We start from the raw sequence: 23,228 nt of genomic DNA, 5'->3' as shown, positions 1-23,228 counted from the left end.
TTATCTTTAATCTGTGCAAATGATTAAGAATCTCGATCTCTTGACTTTAGAGTTTAGACAAATTAGAATTTGGAAAATTGCGATTTCAGATATTTGTTAATGTTATCTATTTAATGAAATTATCATGGATTTTCTAATGTCTGTCAAGTAAGACCCGGTCACAGCTTTAGAGATAAAATAACTATAAATACTAAATGATACATTTTAAATGCAAAACTCAAAATGTCGATCAAAGAAACTCTCAAAGAATTGGGCTGGTGAGTACTCCTAGATGCAACTTGTTGGGTTCTATAATGAGAAGCATTGACACAATGTCTTAATTTTTTTAGGCACTTGAGTGATGAAGGAGTTGAAGCAATTAACGATAATGGGCAAATTCAAGATACACATTTGCTTTCTAAACGTGCTTTAGATGTAAGTAAACGACTCGTGTTTTGTATAATTATTATAAGTAGAATGATATGTACTTCATACCATTTTTTAATTTCAGTTTGATTTACGTGACATAGGTGAGGCAGCGTTTCCTGAAGATTTTTTAAAAGATCCTTCTAAGTTAGAGAATCCTGTTGTGCTTCAAATTCAAAAGATTAGAAATGTCTCAGCTCCCAAAGCCAATGAAGAATCTACTTCAGCTCCTCGTATGTTGAAACTAATTTTACATGATGGAAAATCTACATATACAGCATTAGAAACAAATCCAATACCAAATTTTACAATCAATACTCCGCCCGGCACTAAAGTTCTACTTCAAAATGAAGGATTAGAAATATGTCATAATGTGATCTGGTTAAATTCTGACATAGTCAAAATTCTTGGAGGAAAAGTATCTCATATGATTGAAAAGTGGGAACTAAACAGGAGTTTGGCAAAACATACAAGAGGTATAATATAATTAATGAAAGTCTTGTTTTTGCATGTTTAAAGAAATTTGATTAATATCTTTTTAATTTTCCAGGTGCTGTTGATGGTGGTCCACCTCCATGGATACCATTTGGTCAAAGATTAGAAGCTAATCCACTTGAAAAACAATTTAAAAGTCTGCAAGAAGCTGCCAAGCAGGATAATCCTGAGTTTGAAGCTCAAAGAAAGGGAGCTATTGCAGAAGCCCAAAGATTATCTGGTGTTAAAAAGGTAAATTTTTCTTTATACATATCTAAATAAGAGATTAAATGAGAATAAGACCATATTATCGGTGCTAATTTTATTTGTAGGTGTTTGGTGGAGGAACTAAGCCTCTATTAGATGCAAATGTTCAGAAAATTGTTGATGCTGGATTCACAGAAGAACAAGCTGAGAATGCTCTTAAATACACAAAAAATAATGTTGAAAGGGCATTAAGAATTCTCCAAAAGAGAGATAACTCTGAGAACCGGACTAAAGAAAAGCAGAGGGAATCAGAACCTGCACCAAAACGAAAAGGACGAAATAAAGATAAAGATGATGATGATGTTATTCCAGTAAAACCATCTGGTAAAGTGTCTTTATTTGACTTTTTAGAAGATAAACTACCGAATGTTCCTGACCGACAAAAAGAAAGGAATAATCGTATTGAACTTAGTTCAGCAGTCGATGAAAAAAGTGATAGAAATTATGGGAGTAGAGAACGAAATAATTCTCGATATAATTCGCGTTCCCAGGGGCCTAGACATGAGAGACAAGATGGCCCACGGCACCGCAACGACAGAGGACATTTTAATGATCATCATCAGTCATCATCTCATAGAGAGGATAGAAAATACCAGACACAGGCTGAAACGCCACCTCGCTTCCAAAAGAAGTTTGAGGAAATGAATAAACATTCAAATAATCAATATCCCTACAAGAATTACAATAATCAATCTCAGAACCAATACAACAATAGAAGAAGTGAGAGGAATCATGAGAACAAAGTTCAACAGCAACCGCAATATCCTAATAACTCGCACTCAATGGAGAAATTAGTTGAAGCAACTGCGAACCTAAATCTAATGTCAAACCAACAGTGTTCAAATGAAGAGAAGCCATCTCCACAATATCAACCTTCCGAGCAACCGTATCCTAAGCATCAGAATTATCAGAATCAAAATGTCCCAGAAATGCAGCCCTTTAGGCGAAATAACGATGTGCCAAAATACCAGGAGCCAAATTATCAGCGCCGACAACAACCCAATGGCTATGTTGAACAACCTCAAAATATGTATCCAAACGCTTATATGGCTAATATGCAAGGGGGCTACAACAATAGGCAGTATGGGTACGGAGGGAGACCCCATGAGTTTAATACTATGAGGACGGGAGGTCCGTTCCTACCTGGATCATTACTGGGCTTCCAAAATGCCGCTGTTAATGAACAAGCGCGTGCGATGCTGGGCGTCGCCGAGATTAACTGGAAAGTTGGTGACCGATGTCTAGCTTTGTACTGGGAAGATAATAATGTAAGTTGAATTTATTTATTACTTTATTGCACATACAAGAATAAACTTAAAAGATACAAAGAAATAATTACACGGTGCAACAGGCGTACTTATTACAACTGAGCGAACTTAAACTATCTATTCCAGCCTTTTAAGCCAGCCATTAAAGAAAACATTAAATAAAGAAGTGTAGAGAACTGGAAGCGCCCAAAATTTGTTTTACTATACAAATAAAAAGGAGAGAACTTAATTACAAATTAAACTACAAATAACCCTAAATTTGTTATTTTTCAGTTCTATGAAGCGGAGATAACTGGTATATCAGCAAACACTGTAGTAGTTAAATTTTGTGCATATGGTAACCATGAAGAAGTTCTCAAATCCAACTGCTTGCCATATCCAAACCAAGGTAAGTAGATTACACTGATGAAGGAATATGTAACTTTAGTTTTGTATCGAGATAATTTAATTGCTTGGGAAAGGAAATTAAAAGATGGTAGGACGATCTACCAAAATGATGGAGAAGGTCGGCCAAGGATAGAGAGACGTGGAAACAATTGGGGAGGCCTATGTCGACAGACAACCTGACCAAAGTGGTTGCGAATAAATTATTATTTTCGCTATGTAAATTAGATTTAAGATACTACTGTTAAATAAGAGTGGCATGTAAGTTTAAAAGGTCAGTGAATAAAGGGCTTTTATTATCTTTATATATATAATTCTTCTGTGAGTGTGTATGTCACTGAACTTCTCTCAAACGACTGGACCGATTTTGATGAAATTTTTTGTGTGTGTTCAAGGGGATCTGGGAATGGTTTAGATTCACAAATCAGCCCGCCAGATGGCGCTGCAGTCGGTAGTTTCATACTTTGCTTTACTAATCGCTTGAAATATCATGCAGGACAACGTCTGTCGGGTCCACTAGTTATTTAATATAATAGCTCATCTCAAAATCTGTGGCCAGGATCTGTGACCTGGATGTAGGGCCAATTTTTATTACTGCACTTTAAAAAATTGATTTATTTCATCACCTCCAGCGACCTCCAGCGGAGGCTATGCGTCGCGGGGCGTATTCCCCGCACGCAGACCCTAGTGGCGCGGGGCGGCGCCGCGGGCCTCCGCCCCCGCCGCCCTCTCCGCGCCGCGCGCCCTGCCGCTGCCCGCCAGCTGATACCACTCACACCCGACTCACTCATACCACACGACTCGCACACACACTCACCCCACACACACCGCACACACTGCCGCCCTGAATATTGACGGACATCAGTTACACTACTGGAACGACCCCGAGCGGATCACTATGTTCGTAGCCACGTGGAACTATGAACGTGATGTGTTGTTAGGCAGCGACTCTTTGGATGTCACTCAGTACGAGGAATGACGTTTTTGACGTTTTGACGACAGCACGAATAAATGGACTATCTCGAAGACGGACTTAATTATTGTTCAAAACAATCTTGAACTTCAACTTTAACTTAAAATCCTAAAATTATAAGGATTTATTAAAACTAAAATGAAGTTTAGGATTTTAAGTTAGTCTAACTGATTATGTTGTAATATTGTCTAAATCAATTGTAAAACAAAATGTTGTGGTTTAATAAATAATGCCGTGAATCTCAACCAGTACATACAATTTGTATAATAACAGCATAATAGATAAAAAGAAGACAAATTTTCAAAAATTTCTACATACATCTGGTGGTAATTAACCTCTGGTCGGATAAGTTAATGTTATAGTGAAATTATATGTCAAGTTTGCCCGTTTTCAATAATTGTATTTGGTATAAATTTATGTCTATTATGAATTTAAATATCCAGGTGTGAAATTTAATTAAAAATTAGTTTTCGGCAGACTTTGGCATGGAACTGGCAACTAAAATCCCACTGTGTAGCTTCCTTCAAAGCTTTTTATACGTGTCGATGTCATATTAATAAGAATTAGATTTGGAAAAGTGGCAAAATTTTTTGAACTGATATTGATGTTTAGACTAAGTCTTAATAAGTACTGTCGTGTTATCGTTAATATTAAGTTTCCCTAAGGGAGCGTTCAAGTAATACGTCACGCAATTTTTGGAGATTATTGACCCCCCCCCCCCCTGTAACGCGCCGTAACGTTTTTCTGTACGCAATTGTAAAAAGTTTCGTGATCACCCAGTGACTCTTTATACCTAAAAGTTACCATTTACGTTACGAAAATAATATTAAAAATAACGCGTAAATCCCCGCCCCGCATCGTAACGTTTTCAAAAGGACGCAAGGACCCCCCAAAATTCGTTACATAATACTTGAACGTTCCCTAAATCGAAATTTCCTTAAAACTAAATTTCCCTAAATCGAAATTTCCTTAAAACTAAATTTCCCTAAATCTAAATTTCCCTTCCACTTTAATGGAATGTGTTTAAACAGCTGCTCGTGCCTGTAAACGATATTGTTTTTTCATTTTTACGTGAAACATGAAATGATACAAATATCTCAATAAAACTGTGCGTGCCAATGAAATATGTGAGATTAATAAAAAAAATTAAAAGGACAGGTTCCTTTACACCACAATTAAACAAAACACAATATATCCATGATTGATACGAAAAGTAATAAATAATATTAAAATTAACTGTTTTTAACGTGGAACTATTCGTTCCAACACTTTGTTTACACAACTTCAGAGAACTGATTATTAACGGTAACAGCTAGTATTTTATATTAATAAACATGTTAAAGATGTTTGTGAGACCCTAGTGTATTAAATGTATTATATTAATTTGCATTTACGGAAGCTGCACAGGTAAACGTTTAAGTGACCGACATCACCGACTAACGATCCGTTAAACTCGGTGAATTCGGAACTAAATCGATGTATTCATAATCGCCCATTAATTTATTGTCATTCAGTAACCACACGTAGTTGTTAGCTTGTATAAGTGTATTTTAATGTATTTCTAGCGCAAAGTGTATATTTTCATTTCAATTAAGCAAATGTTGTATCGTTTTGTTAATTTGTAAATTATACGCGAAATCACATTAGATGTACGTTTCATTTATTTTAAATATATTTAAGTGAAACTTATTTATTGTTCCAGATGAAACAGGTACGAAAAATTTAGATATAAACTTTTATCATTATACGATGATTTATATCGGTATTTAGCATTCTATATACGACATTGGGTATAGAGAATTTTTTCGTACCTTTCTCGTCTAGTAATATATAAGATATTGCCAGCGAGTACAATTCGTGCACTTCGACTTGACATGGGTCGATGTATGCGAGTACGCGTTAAATAGAAGTTTTTATTTGTAAAGTTTTTTAAAGTTACTATTTCAAACCAAAGCTCAATAATTTCTCCATAAAGCAGAGCTCTCGTGTGTAGATGAATATGCTTTCTATACATTTGTACTAATTTTATGTTGAAACAGTTTATTAACAAAAGCTAATAAAATAATACAATTTATACGTTTTTTATTCGTTGCGTTTTGCATAAAGTATTAGTATATATTTTGATTTGGGTAAAAATACAGTTCTTTCTTCTATCGCATAGGCTGAGCTCTACAGCATATGCAGTAAAGAAAATACGACAGTTTACTGATAAGGACACGGCTTAAATTCTGTATCATAGGTACTTGCACAGCGTTAAGTCGTACGGTATTCTACTGTTGGGTTCTGCTGCAGAGGTTCAATCCATATTTGTGCTGTAGAAGCGGGCTGTTCGGGATATTTGTTGTGTTTCTCCGAGGGAGTCGGTACGGAATAAGTTTAAGGAATTAAATGTTATGACACTATCTGTTCAATATATTTTTGGAGCCTTGTTACAGTAAAATATAAACGATTTTAAAACAAATGGTGACTTTCACCAGTATAATACGCGAAATAGAACTAATTTGAGTGTACGACCAACCAGGCTCCAAAAGATAAACCACTCCTTATAATATGGAAATTGTAATCGTTTTTACAACAAACTCCCAAGTGAAATTAGAGAATTATCACTAAATAAATTCAAAGCCCTCGTTAAACGAAAATTAATCAATAAAGCTTTTTATAAATTTGATGAATACTTAAATGATCCTAATCCTTGGGATTGATTTGCTCCAGTTCAAAAAAAATTTATGACTTAATACTTGGCGATTAAAAGGAGTGGCGGAAACTTTCTTGCCAGTTCTTCTTACCCGCTCTACGCCCTTGACTTGTGAACTGGTTGTAAATGTAAATTTACAATAATTAATTTAACTTCTTTTTCGAGGCTATTCAACTCCTTGACACCACGGTCCTAGTGAGAAGATTGAAAAGGACAAAACCGTTTGAACTAGTGAATTAGTGTTAGTGCACGTTAGTATTAAGTGCTAAACAGTGATTGAAAAAAATAGAACACAAGAACAAAGTGTCTTCCCTTTAATAGAGATTGTAAGTTGTGTTATTGGACACTTTTTTTTGTTAAATATCCTTTTTAATAAATTAGGTTAGACTTAAATTACTTATTAGTCTTAAGTAAGGCTATATCGTAATATTCCACGATGTCTTAGTGAAGACACATGCATAAAAAGAAAAACTTCTTTTTGACGATTCATAAGTGCACTTGTTACCTATATGTATAAAGATATTTTGAGTTTGAGTTTATCATGAAACAGATACAGAAATCTGAAGACTTTACCAAGAAGAAAAAAGTTGTAGGGCTTTTTTGTACTGATCATGTTCAATATTTTTTTATTAAAGAAATATCGACTGATTAAAAAAGTTTTTAACAATTCGTAAAAAAAGACATTGACATTCCGAGACTGAAATTTCCCGCTAAACGCATTAACTTGATAAACAAAAAGGCGGCGATTTCATATTTCAATCTTGTTTCCCATAAGGATATAATCGTAATAGTCTCCTTCCATATGGAATCTCAATTGCAACTGTTACAACGGTTGTAATGTGAAAGAAAACTTTCGAATTTCACACATAATACTAAAATTTCCCAAATGTTCTCTTAACATGAGAGGTGCCACATAAAATAAATTCCACGAAGCGTGCGTAAGGTCCATTTCCAGTTCGGGCTACTACGTGTATAGTATTGTATATATGTTTAAAATGCCTGTTTGAGGCTGGTGGGGCGTTGCGTGCCGAACGTAAAACAAACCAGTTGAATTGTTATCGCCGACCGCGTTTGACCTTTTTACCACGCTTCAACGTGAATGAAACCTCGTTTTGTTTACGATGCGATAGTATCGAAAACAGTGATGACTAAGTGATTTATTTTACTTTTACTTGTGTTGTGCACATTCTTTAATACTCGGTAAATATTATCAGTTATTAATAAAGTAAAATTTTTTCGAGTTCTAGTTTTGCAACGAAAATAGTACTTCTACTGAATAAAAATATATGTTAGACTGTTTATACATTTTGACTTTCTCATTCTAACAAGAGAAGGGATTAGGTGGACCTTGGGTTATCCCCTCACCTTGAGTGCGTCTGCGCAACTTACTTGCAATGGTACCTACTTATACGTGATGGTATGCTGCTTGTTCTACATATATGATGACACAAAATAACATACAGCCTATTTTTGTGAGGCTTTATGCGTAATTTGTATAATGATGAATAAATTCAGAGAGAAAATGTAGAGATTATGGAATTCTATTTTTAAAAATGGCGGGAAAAAGTATTTCTTCTGGATCTGTATATTAATTTTGTATTACGTACTTAGGCGTAGGTAATTTACAATTATATAATTTTAAGTTTATCTATGGTAAAAAATTATTAACGTATAAAAAGAAGGTAGGCGAAAATAAGTAATCTGCACAAGGAGAATTATTTCTCAGATCTATATTTAATAACGACAATGTTATTAAAATATTAAATAGAATTTATAATATATTTGGTCGTAATGAAAGGAGTGCTTCATATTCAACCTAAAAATAGCACAAGAAATGGTGCACCAAACGAGAGGTATGCATGACCCACTAGATATGAGCTAGTATGTCAAACTATTTATCTTTTTGTGAGTTTTAAGAATGGAGGATCCAGAACCCGAAAGTGATGGGTAATTAATATAACATTATTGAATAAAACATACAAAACTTTAAAGATTTTGTGCTTTTCAATGAATGTTTACACATATCCATATATTATAAGACGTGCATAATATAAGATATATAACATTTGTTTACCATAGTACTTAGTTCGTACCGGTAAAAAATATATTTTAGAATCATTGTATCAAGAACCTTATACTTGTATCAATAGCAGCGGTCTAGTAGCTTCAGCGTGCGTCTCTCATCCCTAAGGTATCTAGTATTTTCCATCTCCGGCTGTGCACCAACGTTACTGTGTGCGCTCTAACACTCGCCTTAGACACAAAAAATCGACGTGTAACAGGAACAGAACGTTGTCAATTAGAAAAAAACAAATGATTTTTCTTCACGCTGAAGCTACTAGGCCGCTGCTTTTGATACAAGTATAAGGTTCTTGATACAATGATTCTAACTTTTTAACAGATTAACAGATACATATTTAGAAATCTGTGCCTCAGACCTAAATGGTTATAGCGCCATAATTTTTTATGACTATATGAACCTTTATCTATAATTATATATCTTTAAGACTTATAGCTATAGATGTAGATTATGCGGTCATTACTGTGGTGACATGTCGTGACCTATTTTAATATTAAAGCTACTATTACTTGAAAAGTGTTGACATTATGAATAAAATATTTTCAGGAGGGAATCACCTACCGGGGGCGCGATGGACAGTTGCGGTAGATGTATGAAAGTGTCGCTGGTTGCGATCAATGTTGTTACTTTCGTAAGTTTCTTTGTTATAATATCGTGGCCGACCCGGAGCTTTTGTGTTTGATGCGAGAGAATAGTTGTTAAAATATTGGTTCTTTCGAGTCAGTATGCTTTCTAACTTATTTAAGAAAATGATTATTTTAAAAACATTTTAAATTAATTTATTACATGGTAAAATGACCATGTCCTTTGTTAAAACATATGTAAATATGTTATCATGTTCTATTAAGAGTTTTTTTTGATATATATTAATAATTTGAATACACACAAAAATATCCTATGCAGTCGTTTTAAAGCAGCTGCGTCACAAATTAACGGAATATAATATACCGGACGCAAAAAGAATGAATATATTATTAATTATGTTACTTGGATTGTTTCACTACTGCTATTTCATCACTATATTTTAGTGTTGTAGTTTAGATCATTATCATTATCACTTAACAATGGATAAGTCATATAGTCCTTGTTTTACGCGTACTACACGTTTTATACATACTGAAAGTATTAAAGGAGCACTCGAGTTATGTAAATAATGTAATATACTTTAAAGTTTTATTTATAATGATAAATGATAATAATTTTATATAAAAAAAATGTATAACATAAACAAATATAATAAGCACAACCGAATACAAAAATAAACGCAAGTAACAGCGAGCAATTGACATTTAAAATAATTGACTTATGTTCACAAACTTTCTTTGTAAGATCTGGATTGTAAAAATGTGGACGGACGCCGTCTCGTAGATTTCTTATCCATACACGGAAACCGGTCTTGATGCTATCCTTGTAGTTTTATAAACTTGTTGTATTTTTATAATATACTTTTCGTTAATGCGAGATTAGTGTTATAATTTAAAACAAATAAAAAGTAAATGATTATATCGCTGACCCAGCAATAGTTAGAAACGGCAGTAATAGATATATGTACACACTTTATATATTTAATCACATTAATTCTGCTGTTGTAATGGCTACTTTCTTTACTTCAGGCGCGTTTTTTTAACATTTTAGATGATAGACCTTTTAGATCACGTTATAATAGGCGAATCTTAAGTTTTTTTTTTTAATTGTCTCTGGCATCATTTGACATTACGATCTAGCCTAACTCAAGACTAATAAGTAGTATAGGTCTAACCTAATCTACTAAAACGGATATTTAATATAAGATAGTGTCCAATAACACTACTTACAGTCTCTATTACGGGGAAGACACTCTCTTCTTATCATATTAGAAATTGTTTATAAAAGACAATATATCTTTTTACAAGGAATGGTTTGTGTAGAGGAAAATATTAGGAGTGGGTTTGGTACGTTTCTGACTTCAGCGCTATCGGAGTTTTACAGAATATTTTAAGTAAATACCTAATTCCATCATATGAATACATCATCAGAACTATTAGAACTGACAAGTTTTTAATCATTTTCAGTTAAGTGGTTTACTAGCAGTGGCAATAGGACTATGGATTTGGACGTCACGCTCATTTTCAAGCACGCTCATGAGCAACAATATGTACATAGCCTCTGTGGTTGTTGTCGTTGCAATGGGAGCGGCGATCATGTTGCTTTCCTTTCTTGGATGCTGCGGCGCGGCGAAGGAAGTGAAATGCATGCTGCTCACGGTATATAATCTCTTTACACTTCATCCTTAACGTAATCTAAACTTATTTCTTTAAAATTTATGACAACTATTTTATTCAAATTAATAGTGTTAAATAAATAGGAGAAAAGAAAGGAATTAATGTGTTAAAACCCGCAAAGAACTTTGCTACTAAAGTCTCATTTGACAGATGTCATTATTGAGACATCCATCACAAACGTCAAAAAACGCAAAAACATCATTGATAATACTTAATAATATATTAAATTCATGACTGTATGTAAATAGATTATTCCTTCCTTTCGATAAATTAGCTCCACAAATTAATTTTAATGACCTTAATTAAATTAGCCTAGAATAAATTGACTTTGAATTCGGGGTTAACTATACGTAATTTCTCAAGACGTAATTTTCGAAAGCAGGATTTTTTGTTATGCTTTTGTTTTTCTAATCTCAGTAGCATTTATAGGTTACAAACAAATTTATTATAGAAAAATTCTTACACTTTTCGCATTTGCTTTCATAATATAAAAATGTGTGCGAAAATTTTGATAACCATCCAGGTTTTGACAAAAAAATAATATATACGAATTAATCATCTAATAAACAATATAACTTAAAAAAATTAATTTATGTATGTATTATAAGCGAAGAGAGTTATTGAATAGTTGAAAGTGAACATAACCAAAATTTTGCCTACATGTACTTTGTTTTGTTTCCAGTATTACATCCTTGTATTCATTATATTCGTGGCGATGCTGGTAGGAGGTATTCTACTTTTCGTCTTCCGTGAGAAGGTTATATCGACTCTCGACCGGGAAATGCATGCCTCCATGCCAAATTATGGCGTCAAGCATGAGTACACACGCGCCTGGGATGATACGCAATCCCATCTACAATGCTGTGGTGTGAAGAGCCATAACGATTGGAATGGGAATGTCCCAGAGAGCTGCTGTAAGGAAGTCTATCCGGGAAAGGTATGTTAACTAGAAATCGGCTGTAATGAAGTTGCTAATACGTCATAGTAAACCATAAAAGTGGGCTTATAAGTTCGTAGCGTGACACATAGATGGCGTTACTAGTGTTAAATTAATATGATTTTTGGTAAGCCCTAGCCTTCAAAAGACACGTGTATAAATTTGGCAACTGTCGTACTATTAGTTTGTGAGATACAGTATTTTGAGTGAAGGAACTTTTGTTTGCTTAAAACAATTGTTCAAAAGGAATTTCGTGTGTTAATAATGTATTGCTTCTTGGCAAAAAAAAAACAATTGAAGCCAAGGCCTGGCTTGGTAAACATTATTCGAACTCTGCACCAAAAGAAGAAGTAGTAGTAGTAAGTAGTAGTAGTAGTAGTAGTAGTAGTAGTAGTAGTAGTTTAAGTAGTGGTTTGCTAAGTTTAAACGAGGCGAAATGAGCACCGAGGAAGCACGTAGTAAAGGCTCCAAAAAGGCTGTTATCTAGACAGTTAAGCTAGATAACATGATACGTTATTTTTTGTTAATCATTTATGTAAGTACTTCTTGTAATTTACCCTCGGTAGGTTTTTCTTTTCTTCACTAGGGTTGCCTGCAAGAAATTATTAAGCGCTAAGACCGTTGCCTAATAACTTATTATAAATACATACAGTTTATTTCAGAGTTCGATTTTCAGGAAAATTGAATACAATTTCGGAATGCTCATCTTTTTTGTTAAGAAACATTATTATTAAAAAACTGGCTTGATTAAAAACAATTGAACCAAGGGTTTAACACAAATACATTATATATAGATAACCTTACATTGGTGATTAAATAAACTTAACTGATTTTGGTTCTTTCTTAAACTATAAAACGTATTTCCATTTCCAACAACAAAATCAAAAAGTCTATGAAAATGCAAAATGTCAATACTTTAATAACTCTAACTAATAATATGTCACTTGTCATTTCCAGCGCTTGGACTGCAGGTATTCTCCCAACCCCACCACGATGTACATGGACGGATGTCTGAACAAAACTATAGACTTGCTCCGAGAAGACGCGGCGTATGTTGGTGCTGTGGCTATTATTGTAGCTTTGATTATGGTAAGAATTAATTTCATAAATAAAAGTAAAAAAAATTACATGAAAAAATTACTATGGATTGTTTAAATCTGTAAATCTAAATCTACTAACTAAAGGTAGGGGAGACCGGGTACAAAAGTAACGGCGGGTCGAAAGTAACAATTTCTCTCTAGATTCATCCAATGGGCGAAAACAGCTTCGCCGCCGTCAGGCGATAGCTGAGAGTGCCCCCCTCACTTGTAGTTAGTCGCCACGTACTCCACGCACTGTTAGGTTGTGTGAGAGGATACTATGTGTTTTTACAAACCAAAACTAAGTTTTTCGATATTTTGTTATTTAATGTTTACATAGTCGTAAAAGGATGGTAGTAATCTGAATGTTTGCATATCTATTTTTGATTAGATTGATTGTACATTGTTTAAATTTGTTTTTGTTTAGCACGTTCCGTTTTTAAGTTATATTTCATGTTTCAACAAAAATGAGGAAGGGTACAAAAGTAACATAGTCCTATGGGTACACAAGTGACAAACAAACCTAGAAAGATTGTTACTCAAAAAGGAACTAAACAAGTAGGTGCAGTAACCTCAGAACGTGGAAGATTAGGAACTGTTGCTGTTGCCATTAATGCTCAAGGAGGACACATTCCTCCTCTTTCGTATTCCCATTTAAACAATTCCAAGACCACATGATTCTTGAGGGTCCTGTTGGTTGTGCCGGAGCTGGCAATGCTAGTGGATGGATGCAGAATGCAGAACTTTTACTTTTTATATAAATAATTGTTGATTAAACATATAATATTGTATTAATTACCAACCTCTTCGTCTTGTTACTTTCGACCTGCCTACGTGGTCGAAAGTAACAAGTGATGATTTTTTTTTAACTCCCTGTTATTCATATAAAACACACCATAGTAAAATAAATCGAGCTGCTAGTGTAAAGAACATAAACTGAATTTATATATGGTTATATTAATTTAATGACAATATTAAAACCTAGCCACAAATCAAGTGAGAAGTACAAAGTGTTACTTTTGTACCCGGTCTCCCCTATTTTGTTTATTTATTTAATTCGTAAAAACAAAAAACAACTAAATTAAAGATATAGCCAAAGATGGAATACAAAATACATACATATACAAAAGGTTCAAATATTTACGAAAGGAACAAATAAATAAAAACAATTAAACAGTTAACAAATCAATCTAATTCGGTTGTGTTGTGTGATGGTGTGAAAGTAAGGGTTTGTACGTGAAGGTACAAAAGTGTGTATGTGGGTAATGCTCATGATGCAGATTATTTAGCCCTATAGATATTCTTAATACTCGTTTTAAGCATATTCCGCGATAAAACAAGTCAAGGTCAATAGTGGTCGTTGTATGTCCGGGCTGCGCGATACAAAACTGAGTTATTTTGCATAGTTGGTGTTGATGTGAGGTACATGAAACAAAGCACGATTACCTAGTAGACAGGGGGTACAAACAGACCGTGACCTACCTCAATGCCCTCATTTCACTACCCTGAATCCGCCCATCAGTCCCCTTTTAAAACCCTTGTTAGGTTATACCGTGACTAATAAATTTATTGTTTCAGGTACTGGCATTAATATTTTCTTGCGGACTTTTTGTGAAAATAGAGTGACGGTCAATGCATTCGCAATAACCACTGACGATAAATTATTGATAAGGTGTTTTGAGTCGTATGAACTATACGCATTTTTCTAATTATATACCAAATGTAAATTGTCAATAAAATTTACATTGATTGAAAACAAATTTATTTTACCCAAAAAAATACATATAAACGTTATGTTTTTCGACGTGGTGGGAATTTAATAGTATTAGCGTTGCCCTCTCTATATTGACCAGTTCGTGTAAACCAACCACAATATCTGATAATGCAGTCGGATGTAGTGGATCCCAATGGAAGACCAAGTGCACTGATCCTTTCTAAAGCTTGCGCTGGGCCACCGATAATCTAAATAATTAATATTGATATATTGATAATATTGATCAATATATTTAATTTAGTGAACATATTGTGAACCCTGGATGGTGACAACAAGTCAATAGGGGGGTCCACACAGAGCGAGCAGCCTTACGAGGCATTTGCCACATTTGCGAAGCTTGCGCGCTGCTGCCGGCGAGAACCGAGCGCCCGAGCCATCGAGTGTCGGCTTTTTGATTTGCTCAAAGGCGCCTCATTCGTTTGTCGCGCGCATTCTGGAGGCTCGGGCGTACCGTGCGCGGCCGCCTCGCGATAAATTTCCTCGCGAGGCATTTGCCGCAATTTCGCTTGCCGAAATTTATGCTATATATTATGATAATTAGGCTGCTCTCTGTGTGTGGACGCGCCTATTGGAAAATGGAGGCGAAAATTCAATTTTGAAACATTCAACAATTGCATGGAATTTATTTTACTTACTCTTCCAAACACGACATGCTTTCCATCAAATTGAGGCAGAGGCTTAAATATTATATTAAACTGGCCACACACTTCATTATCTGATGATACCACCATTGATAAAACACCTGTAATAGAAATAAATATTGGTTCTCTTTATTCTTTATTCAAACTCAAACTCAAAATATCTTTATTCATGTAGGTAAACAAGTACACTTATGAATTGTCAGAAAGAAGTTAAAATAATTGTAAATTTACATTTACTACCAGTTCGCAAGTCAAGGGCGTAGAGCGGGTAAGAAGAACTGGCAAGAAACTTTCCGCCACTCTTTTTAATCGCCAAGTATTGTCATACAAATTGTTTGAACTGGCGCAAATCAATCCCAAGGATTAGGATCATTTAAGTATTCCTCAAATTTATAAAAAGATATTGTCAGAAACCCTACAACTTTTTTAGGTCCTACATCTATGTTTGGTCCTTCAAGAAAAGAGCGTACCAGTTCTTAAAAAGCCGGCAGCGCACTCACGAGCCCTCTGGCATTGAGTGTCCATGGGAGGCGGTGTCAATTAACATCAGGTGAGCCTCCTGCCCGTTTGCCCCTTGCTATATAAAAAAAAACACCGGGTGAAAATACGAAGCTCATGTTACGAAATTAAAAAAAATAAATACCAGGAACAGAATGCTTCAAGCGAAAGCCTTCAGGTGTTGGTGGCTCTGTCTGTCCTTCAGCTAAATAACAACCAAACCCATTGTCCTTGGTGACGTCACCGGCTCGGCAATATAGATCTGGTACAACTCTATAAACAGAAAAGCCTCTTCATTACCTTAAAGACGAAATATATTTTATCGAATGATTTTCATATAAAAACATGAAAGATCAGGTTTGAAAACTAGACGTGAAGAAGATTTGGGAGTGTGAATCATATGGAGACCCTCAATGCCGAAGAAGCTCCGGGAGTAGACGACGCTTCACGCCCGTACTTCGCTGCGACCTTCCTACTGGACTACGCAACTTGTGGGGTGGGCTGCGATCAGTAGACGCTCCGGACGGGGGCACAGATTAAGGGAAACTATTATTGTGCCCTTTGTCCATAGCGAGCAGATGTCGTCGTGGGGATATACTCTTAAACGAAACTATCTTAATATTTGTGCTAAGGGAATTAAAATAGACATTGTATCCTATGTCAAAAATATTTTATGGTCCAAAGAATCAAAGCCAAGTAGACGACAGTGGCTAATTCAGCGAAGGTATATACAGTTTAAACTAAATAAGGAATTCCAAGGGTTCGAGCACTTTTATTCGTTATAGAGAGTTTAGGTTATAGCGAGGGAAGAGAAAAAACAACCAAATTTATCCAATTACAATTTTTTCTAATTTTATTACTAGCAATAGGTAAATTATTCTAAATATATATATTCTGTTAACTTTGCCTGACGTAATACACGATAGGTGACGATGTGGCCGTTAGTAACTGAGACCAAAATTTTCTACAGGCAATGTAATGAGAATTAAGAAATAAGAATAATGGCACACGAGTTAATGCAATTAACAATAACAAAGGCGAGAGGGCTGACCTCAGGTGTCTTTCTTAGAAATTTCGGCACCTCAAAATCTTAGTTTTGTAAGCTGATTATAAAAACAATTACACTTAAGTATGTTGTTGATGTCTAAATATGAAAATTTTACTTCATTATAGAGAATGGCTGTAGCGTTATAAAGAGTAAAATAATGTATGGGTTTTGTGTTAAAAAAACAAATGTCACTAACTTTTACGTTATAGAGAGAGTTTCGTTATAACGAATAGCGTTAAAAGAGTTTACTCTGTAGTTATCTATATATTATATAAAAATGAAACCCGTTTTCCGTTGTCACGACATAACATGAAAACGGCTTGACCGATTTGTCCGATTTTTTTTAATAATATACCTTGAAGTACGAGGATGGTTCTTACGGAGAAAAATTAAAAAAAAATTCGTAATAATACTTAAAAGTCAATTTGAACTTTAATACCATAGCATAAAGTTAGTTAAGTGTTAGTGGAGGGGTTCCGGGAAGGTAAATTTTTATTTTTTGACATAATGTATTTGTTGTCTTATCAATTTTTTTTTTTTATCTTACTAGCTAGACCGGTGTCCCGAATAGCAGAATAAGTATTTTAAACAAATAAAGAATCGACTGTTAGGCGGTACGATGTTCGCCAGGCCAGCTAGTATTATATAAATATAGTATAGTCTTTACCTAAAAATTCTCGTGCCCATATATGCGTGACCTCGACTGTCCCCCTTTACAAGACCCAGGAACAGCTGGCATGTCTTCGGCACTAAGTCCGTAAATAGCTCCATAGTAACTCGACCAATTTTGGAACCACCAATAACCCATATCTCCATAGAAACTCTGAAAGATCAATCTTGCAGACTCGCCTGGTATTTTAATTTTACGCTTCAATATCTCAACTTTGTGTTTGATTGAATATTAAGTGTACACTTCTCAGTGCCGGAAAAAAGCCAGCGCGGGGCCTGTAGCAAATTCTGCCTAAGGGCCCTTGGTTAGGCTTTAGGATTGAAATAGTTCGCCTGTTTCCTCGAAATACTTATAATCGATATTATATTAAAATCGATTAGAAAAGTACAATCTCGGCTACGTAAACTCGCAAAATAAATGTATACCTATATAAAAATACAAATCTGAAGGGTACAAATAACATGCTAGTCTAAATATGTTTATCGATTATAATTAAAATTTGAAAATTATCGTTAAAAAGATAAATATTATGTACTTATTTTTACGATTATACTTGACGAAGTCGAGTTTATTTTATGTGTAAGTGAAGGATAGACTAAGCGCTTCGCGTCAAAAGTATGCAAGATATTTTACGCTACTATCTAAATTAATACTTTTTTTATTACGGTCAGACAGGCGTTGGAGCGCGGGGCCCCTAAGTTCGCGGGGCCCGTAGCATTTGCTACTCTTGCTATGTGGCTAATCCGGCACTGACACTTCTCGTGAATGGCAATTCTTAGTTTTGCTAAAACTAAAAATACTGTAGCCTCTGTCGACTTTGCACGGGTGGGTAAATGGGTCTCAATTACTTGATATAACAAGTTAGGCGCCTTTCAAGTATTACGTAACAATAGAAGCGAGGGGGATCTATGATTTTCTTATTTGGTGATGACTTCCACAGTTATTATTTACTTTTTACACATGAGTAATATGGGTGGGCACATTGTCTATGAATGAAACCGAAATGCATTTTCAAGGATTCCTACAAAAAATTAATACGTTTGTGTACTATTATTTATGAGAGCTTTGCTTACTTTGCTGACAAGAGCAGGGGGGGGGGGGAATAAATTTCAGTAAATCTGCTACGTAATACATGAACGGCGCCTTATGGTTTAAAGATGGAGACGTTTTATGAGCCAATTTTTTTGCTTGAAATACTTAGAGGTGAGATTAATACCCTTATAATTCGTAAGAAACAGCGAATGAAATATAATTAATGCTTACTTAGGCCTATTAATGTTCGGTGGCTTATCAAAAGCAGGATCCCTTATATCACGATCGATTTTTTCGGTTTTAAATAAAATAAATGGCAATCTGAAAGCGTAACAAAAATATAAAATTTGAGCAATTCTACTTTAAGCTAAAACGTTTAATATACTTACGATGCACCTAAAATTAATTTATGCTTCGTGTCCTTCCATAGAACTTCAAGCTCCTTCGTCAAAGGTTGTTCCGACCGCTGTGAATATAGCAAAATTAAACGACACAGAACTGGCAGAAATGTTACGCTTTGTGCCAATGTCAAATTCATACGATTGGTGGTGTTAAATTCTATCATTCAGTTTTGATACAGGAATGGAGTTGCTGAAATGATTCGAAATATCAATGTGTATGTGATTAACTAAGCTTATATTTTATGGAACAGGAGGCAAACGGGCAGGAGGCTCACCACGTGATACCACCGCCCATGGACTCTCTCAATACCAGAGGGCTTTTAAGAAGTGGTACTCTCTTTTCTTGAAGGACCCTAAGTTGAATTGGTTCGGAAATACTACAGTGGGCAGCTGGTTCCACATAGTGTTGGTGCGGAAAAACTGCCTTAAAAACGCTCAGTTGTGGACCGACGGAAATCGAGGTGATAGGGGTGGAATTTCGTAGATCCATTGTATAAATGTTCTTCTATAGTGAAAGGTTGTATTGGTTAACAGAAATCGACATTTGAACGTTCTATTTTTAATTAATTTTCTTACAATATTAGTGAATAGTTTGTGGCATAATTCTTCTGTCCATCGTCACACACACACACGGTGTTCGACCAGGATATTATAACGCACTACGGCGGTGCATGTCTAACCGACAATTTTTATATAAATATAAACACACTCGTGTTTTAATAAGACAGGTAAACTTATAGTATCGCACAAATGAAGAAATCTTTTTAACATTCTTAATTTGAAGATGAATATTTACGAGATAGTCAACCCAAAATATACTAACTGCGATCAAGAGACGTGAGTAGAAATATATGTTCTGTCTTCGTATTTCATCCAACACCCTTTGGCGTTGTTTGCACAGCAATTTGTTATATGTATCCGTGAGCTCGGGGTACATCCAGCAGTCTACAAAACCCTACAAGAATTATTTTGTAATATCACGTTCGTTTTCCACTTATTATTTAATTTTTGTTAAGAATGTGGCAAACACTTGCTTACTTGATAACTTTTCTTAGTGGCTCAACAGGTCTTTTCAACTGTTTTTCATTTACCAAAAAACAAATCCAGTATAAACGGCTTTTTTTATATATGATAAATGTAATATGTGAGTCAAAAGTCTAACTTATTAATTTAAAGACGCAGCCAGCTTCACTATCTTCATCTTGCTCTAGTATATATATAAATTGTATTAACTTACTCCAGTCCGTTGAATAAGATTGATCCTCTTCAAGAGTTCCTTATTTACGTTCATATTCTCTTCAAGCTGGCGTGCATAGTAGTTTAAACGCCTTGGTTTTAGATACAACTCTGGGAACAGCCCAGGAGGATGGTCATCCACTTTGTGCTTTGCGAGTTGCAGCTGCAAATATAATACTACAATAGTGTTACGCTTGAAAACGCATTATATCAGGTCTTTAAGTTAAAATAAATAATAGTTTAGAAAAACTAGAATACACGCTTTATATAGAAAACTAAACTAAATAAATATAGTTTAAAAAAACTAAAAAACACGCTTTTAAAGCACATCAAACTAAAAAGTGAAAAATAATTCCTAATTTAGGCTGAAAATGGTAATGAACAAAAAATACTGGTATTATTGGTGAAAAAGCGTGGGTTGCTCGATAGACGAAAAATATGGCACAGAGAGCTTATGTGAAACGTTTGTACTTTCAACACAGCGCCATCTGTTATAATTGTGTCAAATAATAAACAAATAATTTGCAATAAAATTACATTGCGGGTATAAATTGAGATGTAAGCTATCCTATCTATTAAGTTGGATCAAACTACACACGGTGTGCAAATTTGATTGATATCGGTTCGGTAGTTGAGGAGTCCATAGCGGACAAACAACGTGACACGTAATTTATATATATTAAGATAAGATAAGAAAAATGATATACCTCTTTTTGATGATTACACCATGATGCATAAAAGTCTTTTGATAATAGCGGGAATCTCGGGGGCTATAAATTAATTAAATATAATTGAATTATCTGAAGATTTTTGTCAATTTAATTATAAAATAAATATTTATCGGTTCACTGTATATTAAGTTTTATGGTGATAAAGTATATAATTTGCTATTGTTACCGTTATCACATTATTACGAAATAGCTCATTAAAAATAAATTAATTACGAATAAGCGAATCATTGGCCTATTGAAGGTTTACCCTTATTACTCTAATTAAACATTTAAAATATGCAAATACACGTGAAAAAACAAACAAAGGCTTTTTTGCCAGAGTTTTTTTTTGAAACAAGCTTCATGATTTAATTTTTAAAGTCTATAAAAAATAATGTATAAAATTCCTTATACTTTATATATTCCCTATAAAGGATAAAGTACTTACGAGCTTAAATTCTCTAGGCTTCCGTATACGTGGTGGCCTAGGTCTTTCTGGTTCAGGAGGTGGGGTTCGAAGGAGTGGATTCTGCAGCAGCTCTTCACAGGCGCGCTCACGTTGAGGAAGCATATTAACGGCCTAATCTAAAACTTGATTAATATGACATTGAGGTTCTATAATATTCAATATCTTTAGTAATTTTGAAGGACTATTATTATTATTATTTTTTTTTAATAATTTTTACAACATATTGATTCTCTAGGTAAAGTTTTTACAAAGAAGAGAGAACTAGATACCCAATGGTTTATTGTCTAATATTGTTTGGTCGCTTGTTTTAAGTACAGCTTGCGTAACTTAATGGTTGAATAAATAAGAAAAAAGCCATTGAAACAACGAATTAAACGTGTTTTCCTAGCTTATGAGACTTAACATACTATTTAAAATGTAATCCACACTTTACTTCAACTATTATAAATAGAATTATGAGTTATAAATAAAGGGCAACATTACCTCGTAAGTAACATAAACAATTACTTCAAGACACAATTTGAAACTGAAAATTTAGTTTTGTATAGACTATTTATGTTTACTCCCAATCTGACACCGAGCGGTTTCTTGCACAAATAGTGAATAGTATATTGTCATTATGCGACAGCAACAAAATCTTCTTAATTTTAAAATACGATAAAAAGTTTTGTCTTCTAAAGAAAAGTCTTTTTCACAAATAAATGTAATAAAATTCTCGTGTCACAATGTACGTTCCCATACTCCTCCGTAACGGCTTGACCGATTCTTTTTTAGGCATATTCAGTAAGTCTAAGAATCGGTCAACATCTACTTTTCATACCCCTAAACGTTAAGGGTGGTCCCACCCCTAAATTTTTATTTCTATTTTTTAGACAAAACTTTTTCTTTTTATTGTTTTATGATACAGCATACAAAAATACATACAACCCCTTATTGTCACCCCTCTACAATCAACCCCTATTTTTTTAGTAGATAGTTATTGTCCTCTCCCCTCCGGACCGCGGAAGCGCTTGGGCGTGTCCACTGTGTTGAGTTTTGTGAGAAATTTAAATTTAAAATCTTAAATTAAAATACTAAATTGAACTATTTGGACTTTTGTGGTTTTGAACCCGTGCCTCTTCTTGGATAAGCTGTGAAGTGAGCGCTGTTGTTTGCCATTACACCAAACGGTTGAGTGCCGGCGAGTCGAAATTCTACATCACATTCGGCTAATGACGTAAGTTAGACTACGACGCTTGTGATTTGCTACGGTACTACAAAGCTGTTATACCTGCTACGATCAACTGGTGCGATTGTCTATTGTTGCTTTGCGATACTGAACTCTGGGTTCATTGAAGATATGCCCAATATCCAACGCTCACCCCCTCGTAACACTTCTGTGATGTCTTGTTCCCGATCGGAGTCTGATCTTTCGAAGTCTCCGATGACGAGTGCGGGCTGTATTGCCAAGGGTGACACCAATATAACAACGCGCTCCAAGCGACAACGAATGGAGACCTCTACCCCGAATGATCATTCTAGTTCCGAAAGTAGCGACTTAAGAGCGGATGTCCTGAAAATGCTTTCTGAATGGAAAGAGGATCAAGAACGAAACCTACGTGATTGGAAGTCCACTCTAAATGACACCTTAAACAAATTATTTTCTGAATTATCCAATATAAAAACTGAATTCCAGGAAATAAAGAAGTCTAACTCAGAAATAGAAAAAGGAATAGAATTTATTAACAAGTTTCAGGAGGAGACCAATGACAGAGTAAAGGAAATTGAAACTAACCAAAAAAATAATAATAATGCCATAAAAAACTTAGAATCGCATATCCAGGATATACAGTTTCGTACAAGAGATGCAACTCTGGAGATTCGCAATATCCCGATTTCTGAAAATGAAAAGTTTGACAACTTACTCTCGACCCTTTCTGTCATCGG

The 23,228-nt window shown here is 34.7% G+C and overlaps 3 protein-coding genes across 6 annotated transcripts; 2 read left to right on the top strand and 1 right to left on the bottom strand.

The window, feature by feature from the left end:
* The first annotated feature begins 34 nt into the window (after nt 1-34).
* Nucleotides 35-3,968, top strand: LOC125058107 (tudor domain-containing protein 3). The gene is made up of 7 exons (XM_047662145.1): nt 35-257; nt 330-414; nt 491-881; nt 956-1,131; nt 1,212-2,414; nt 2,688-2,802; nt 3,431-3,968. Exons 1-7 carry the CDS (start codon nt 223-225, stop codon nt 3,484-3,486), a joined length of 2,061 nt encoding a protein of 686 aa, XP_047518101.1. The 5' UTR covers nt 35-222; the 3' UTR covers nt 3,487-3,968.
* A 3,536-nt stretch (nt 3,969-7,504) lies between these two features.
* On the top strand, nt 7,505-14,579 carry LOC125057952 (CD151 antigen-like). Of its 3 annotated transcripts, none has more exons than XM_047661918.1 (6): nt 7,505-7,666; nt 9,093-9,177; nt 10,598-10,789; nt 11,490-11,744; nt 12,702-12,833; nt 14,402-14,579. In XM_047661918.1, the coding sequence occupies exons 2-6, from the start codon at nt 9,118-9,120 to the stop codon at nt 14,447-14,449; spliced, it is 687 nt and encodes a 228-aa protein (XP_047517874.1). In that variant the 5' UTR covers nt 7,505-7,666; nt 9,093-9,117; the 3' UTR covers nt 14,450-14,579. The 3 variants fall into 3 exon arrangements, with proteins under 3 accessions (XP_047517874.1, XP_047517872.1, XP_047517873.1); XM_047661916.1 differs by lacking the exon at nt 7,505-7,666 and adding an exon at nt 8,178-8,319; XM_047661917.1 differs by lacking the exon at nt 7,505-7,666 and adding an exon at nt 8,370-8,413.
* LOC125057951 lies at nt 14,569-21,967 on the bottom strand. Of its 2 annotated transcripts, none has more exons than XM_047661915.1 (11): nt 21,786-21,967; nt 21,282-21,424; nt 20,831-20,893; nt 20,125-20,286; nt 19,711-19,842; nt 18,876-18,952; nt 18,718-18,807; nt 17,452-17,607; nt 15,882-16,009; nt 15,233-15,339; nt 14,569-14,785 (listed from the first exon to the last, which is right to left on the bottom strand). In XM_047661915.1, the coding sequence occupies exons 2-11, from the start codon at nt 21,402-21,404 to the stop codon at nt 14,615-14,617; spliced, it is 1,209 nt and encodes a 402-aa protein (XP_047517871.1). In that variant the 5' UTR covers nt 21,405-21,424; nt 21,786-21,967; the 3' UTR covers nt 14,569-14,614. The 2 variants fall into 2 exon arrangements, with proteins under 2 accessions (XP_047517871.1, XP_047517870.1); XM_047661914.1 differs by having other exon boundaries at nt 21,282-21,413.
* Between the last annotated feature and the right edge of the window lie 1,261 nt (nt 21,968-23,228).

The sequence above is a fragment of the Pieris napi genome, chromosome 17 (genome assembly GCF_905475465.1).
Source record: "Pieris napi chromosome 17, ilPieNapi1.2, whole genome shotgun sequence".
NCBI classification, from domain to species: Eukaryota; Metazoa; Arthropoda; class Insecta; order Lepidoptera; family Pieridae; genus Pieris; species Pieris napi.
The sequence above is the reverse complement of the archived record's forward strand: the minus strand, read 5'-3'. Positions and strand labels throughout refer to the sequence as shown.

What these genes read in the sequence shown, in the direction of transcription:
- LOC125057952 (XM_047661916.1), top strand. Translation starts at nt 8,258, where the DNA reads ATGAAAGGAGTGCTTCATATTCAACCTAAAAATAGCACAAGAAATGGT. An exon ending in AATGGTGCACCAAACGAGAG is followed by an intron (nt 8,320 to 9,092) that starts GTATGCATGACC and finishes AAATATTTTCAG; the next exon opens with GAGGGAATCACCTACCGGGG. An exon ending in TTATTGTAGCTTTGATTATG is followed by an intron (nt 12,834 to 14,401) that starts GTAAGAATTAAT and finishes TTATTGTTTCAG; the next exon opens with GTACTGGCATTAATATTTTC.
- LOC125057951 (XM_047661915.1), bottom strand. Translation starts at nt 21,404, where the DNA reads ATGCTTCCTCAACGTGAGCGCGCCTGTGAAGAGCTGCTGCAGAATCCA. An exon ending in ACTCACGTCTCTTGATCGCA is followed by an intron (nt 18,953 to 19,710) that starts GTTAGTATATTT and finishes CTATATTCACAG; the next exon opens with CGGTCGGAACAACCTTTGAC. An exon ending in CCGAACATTAATAGGCCTAA is followed by an intron (nt 17,608 to 18,717) that starts GTAAGCATTAAT and finishes TTGATCTTTCAG; the next exon opens with AGTTTCTATGGAGATATGGG.
- LOC125058107 (XM_047662145.1), top strand. Translation starts at nt 223, where the DNA reads ATGTCGATCAAAGAAACTCTCAAAGAATTGGGCTG. An exon ending in TTTGGCAAAACATACAAGAG is followed by an intron (nt 882 to 955) that starts GTATAATATAAT and finishes TTAATTTTCCAG; the next exon opens with GTGCTGTTGATGGTGGTCCA. An exon ending in CTTGCCATATCCAAACCAAG is followed by an intron (nt 2,803 to 3,430) that starts GTAAGTAGATTA and finishes CATCACCTCCAG; the next exon opens with CGACCTCCAGCGGAGGCTAT.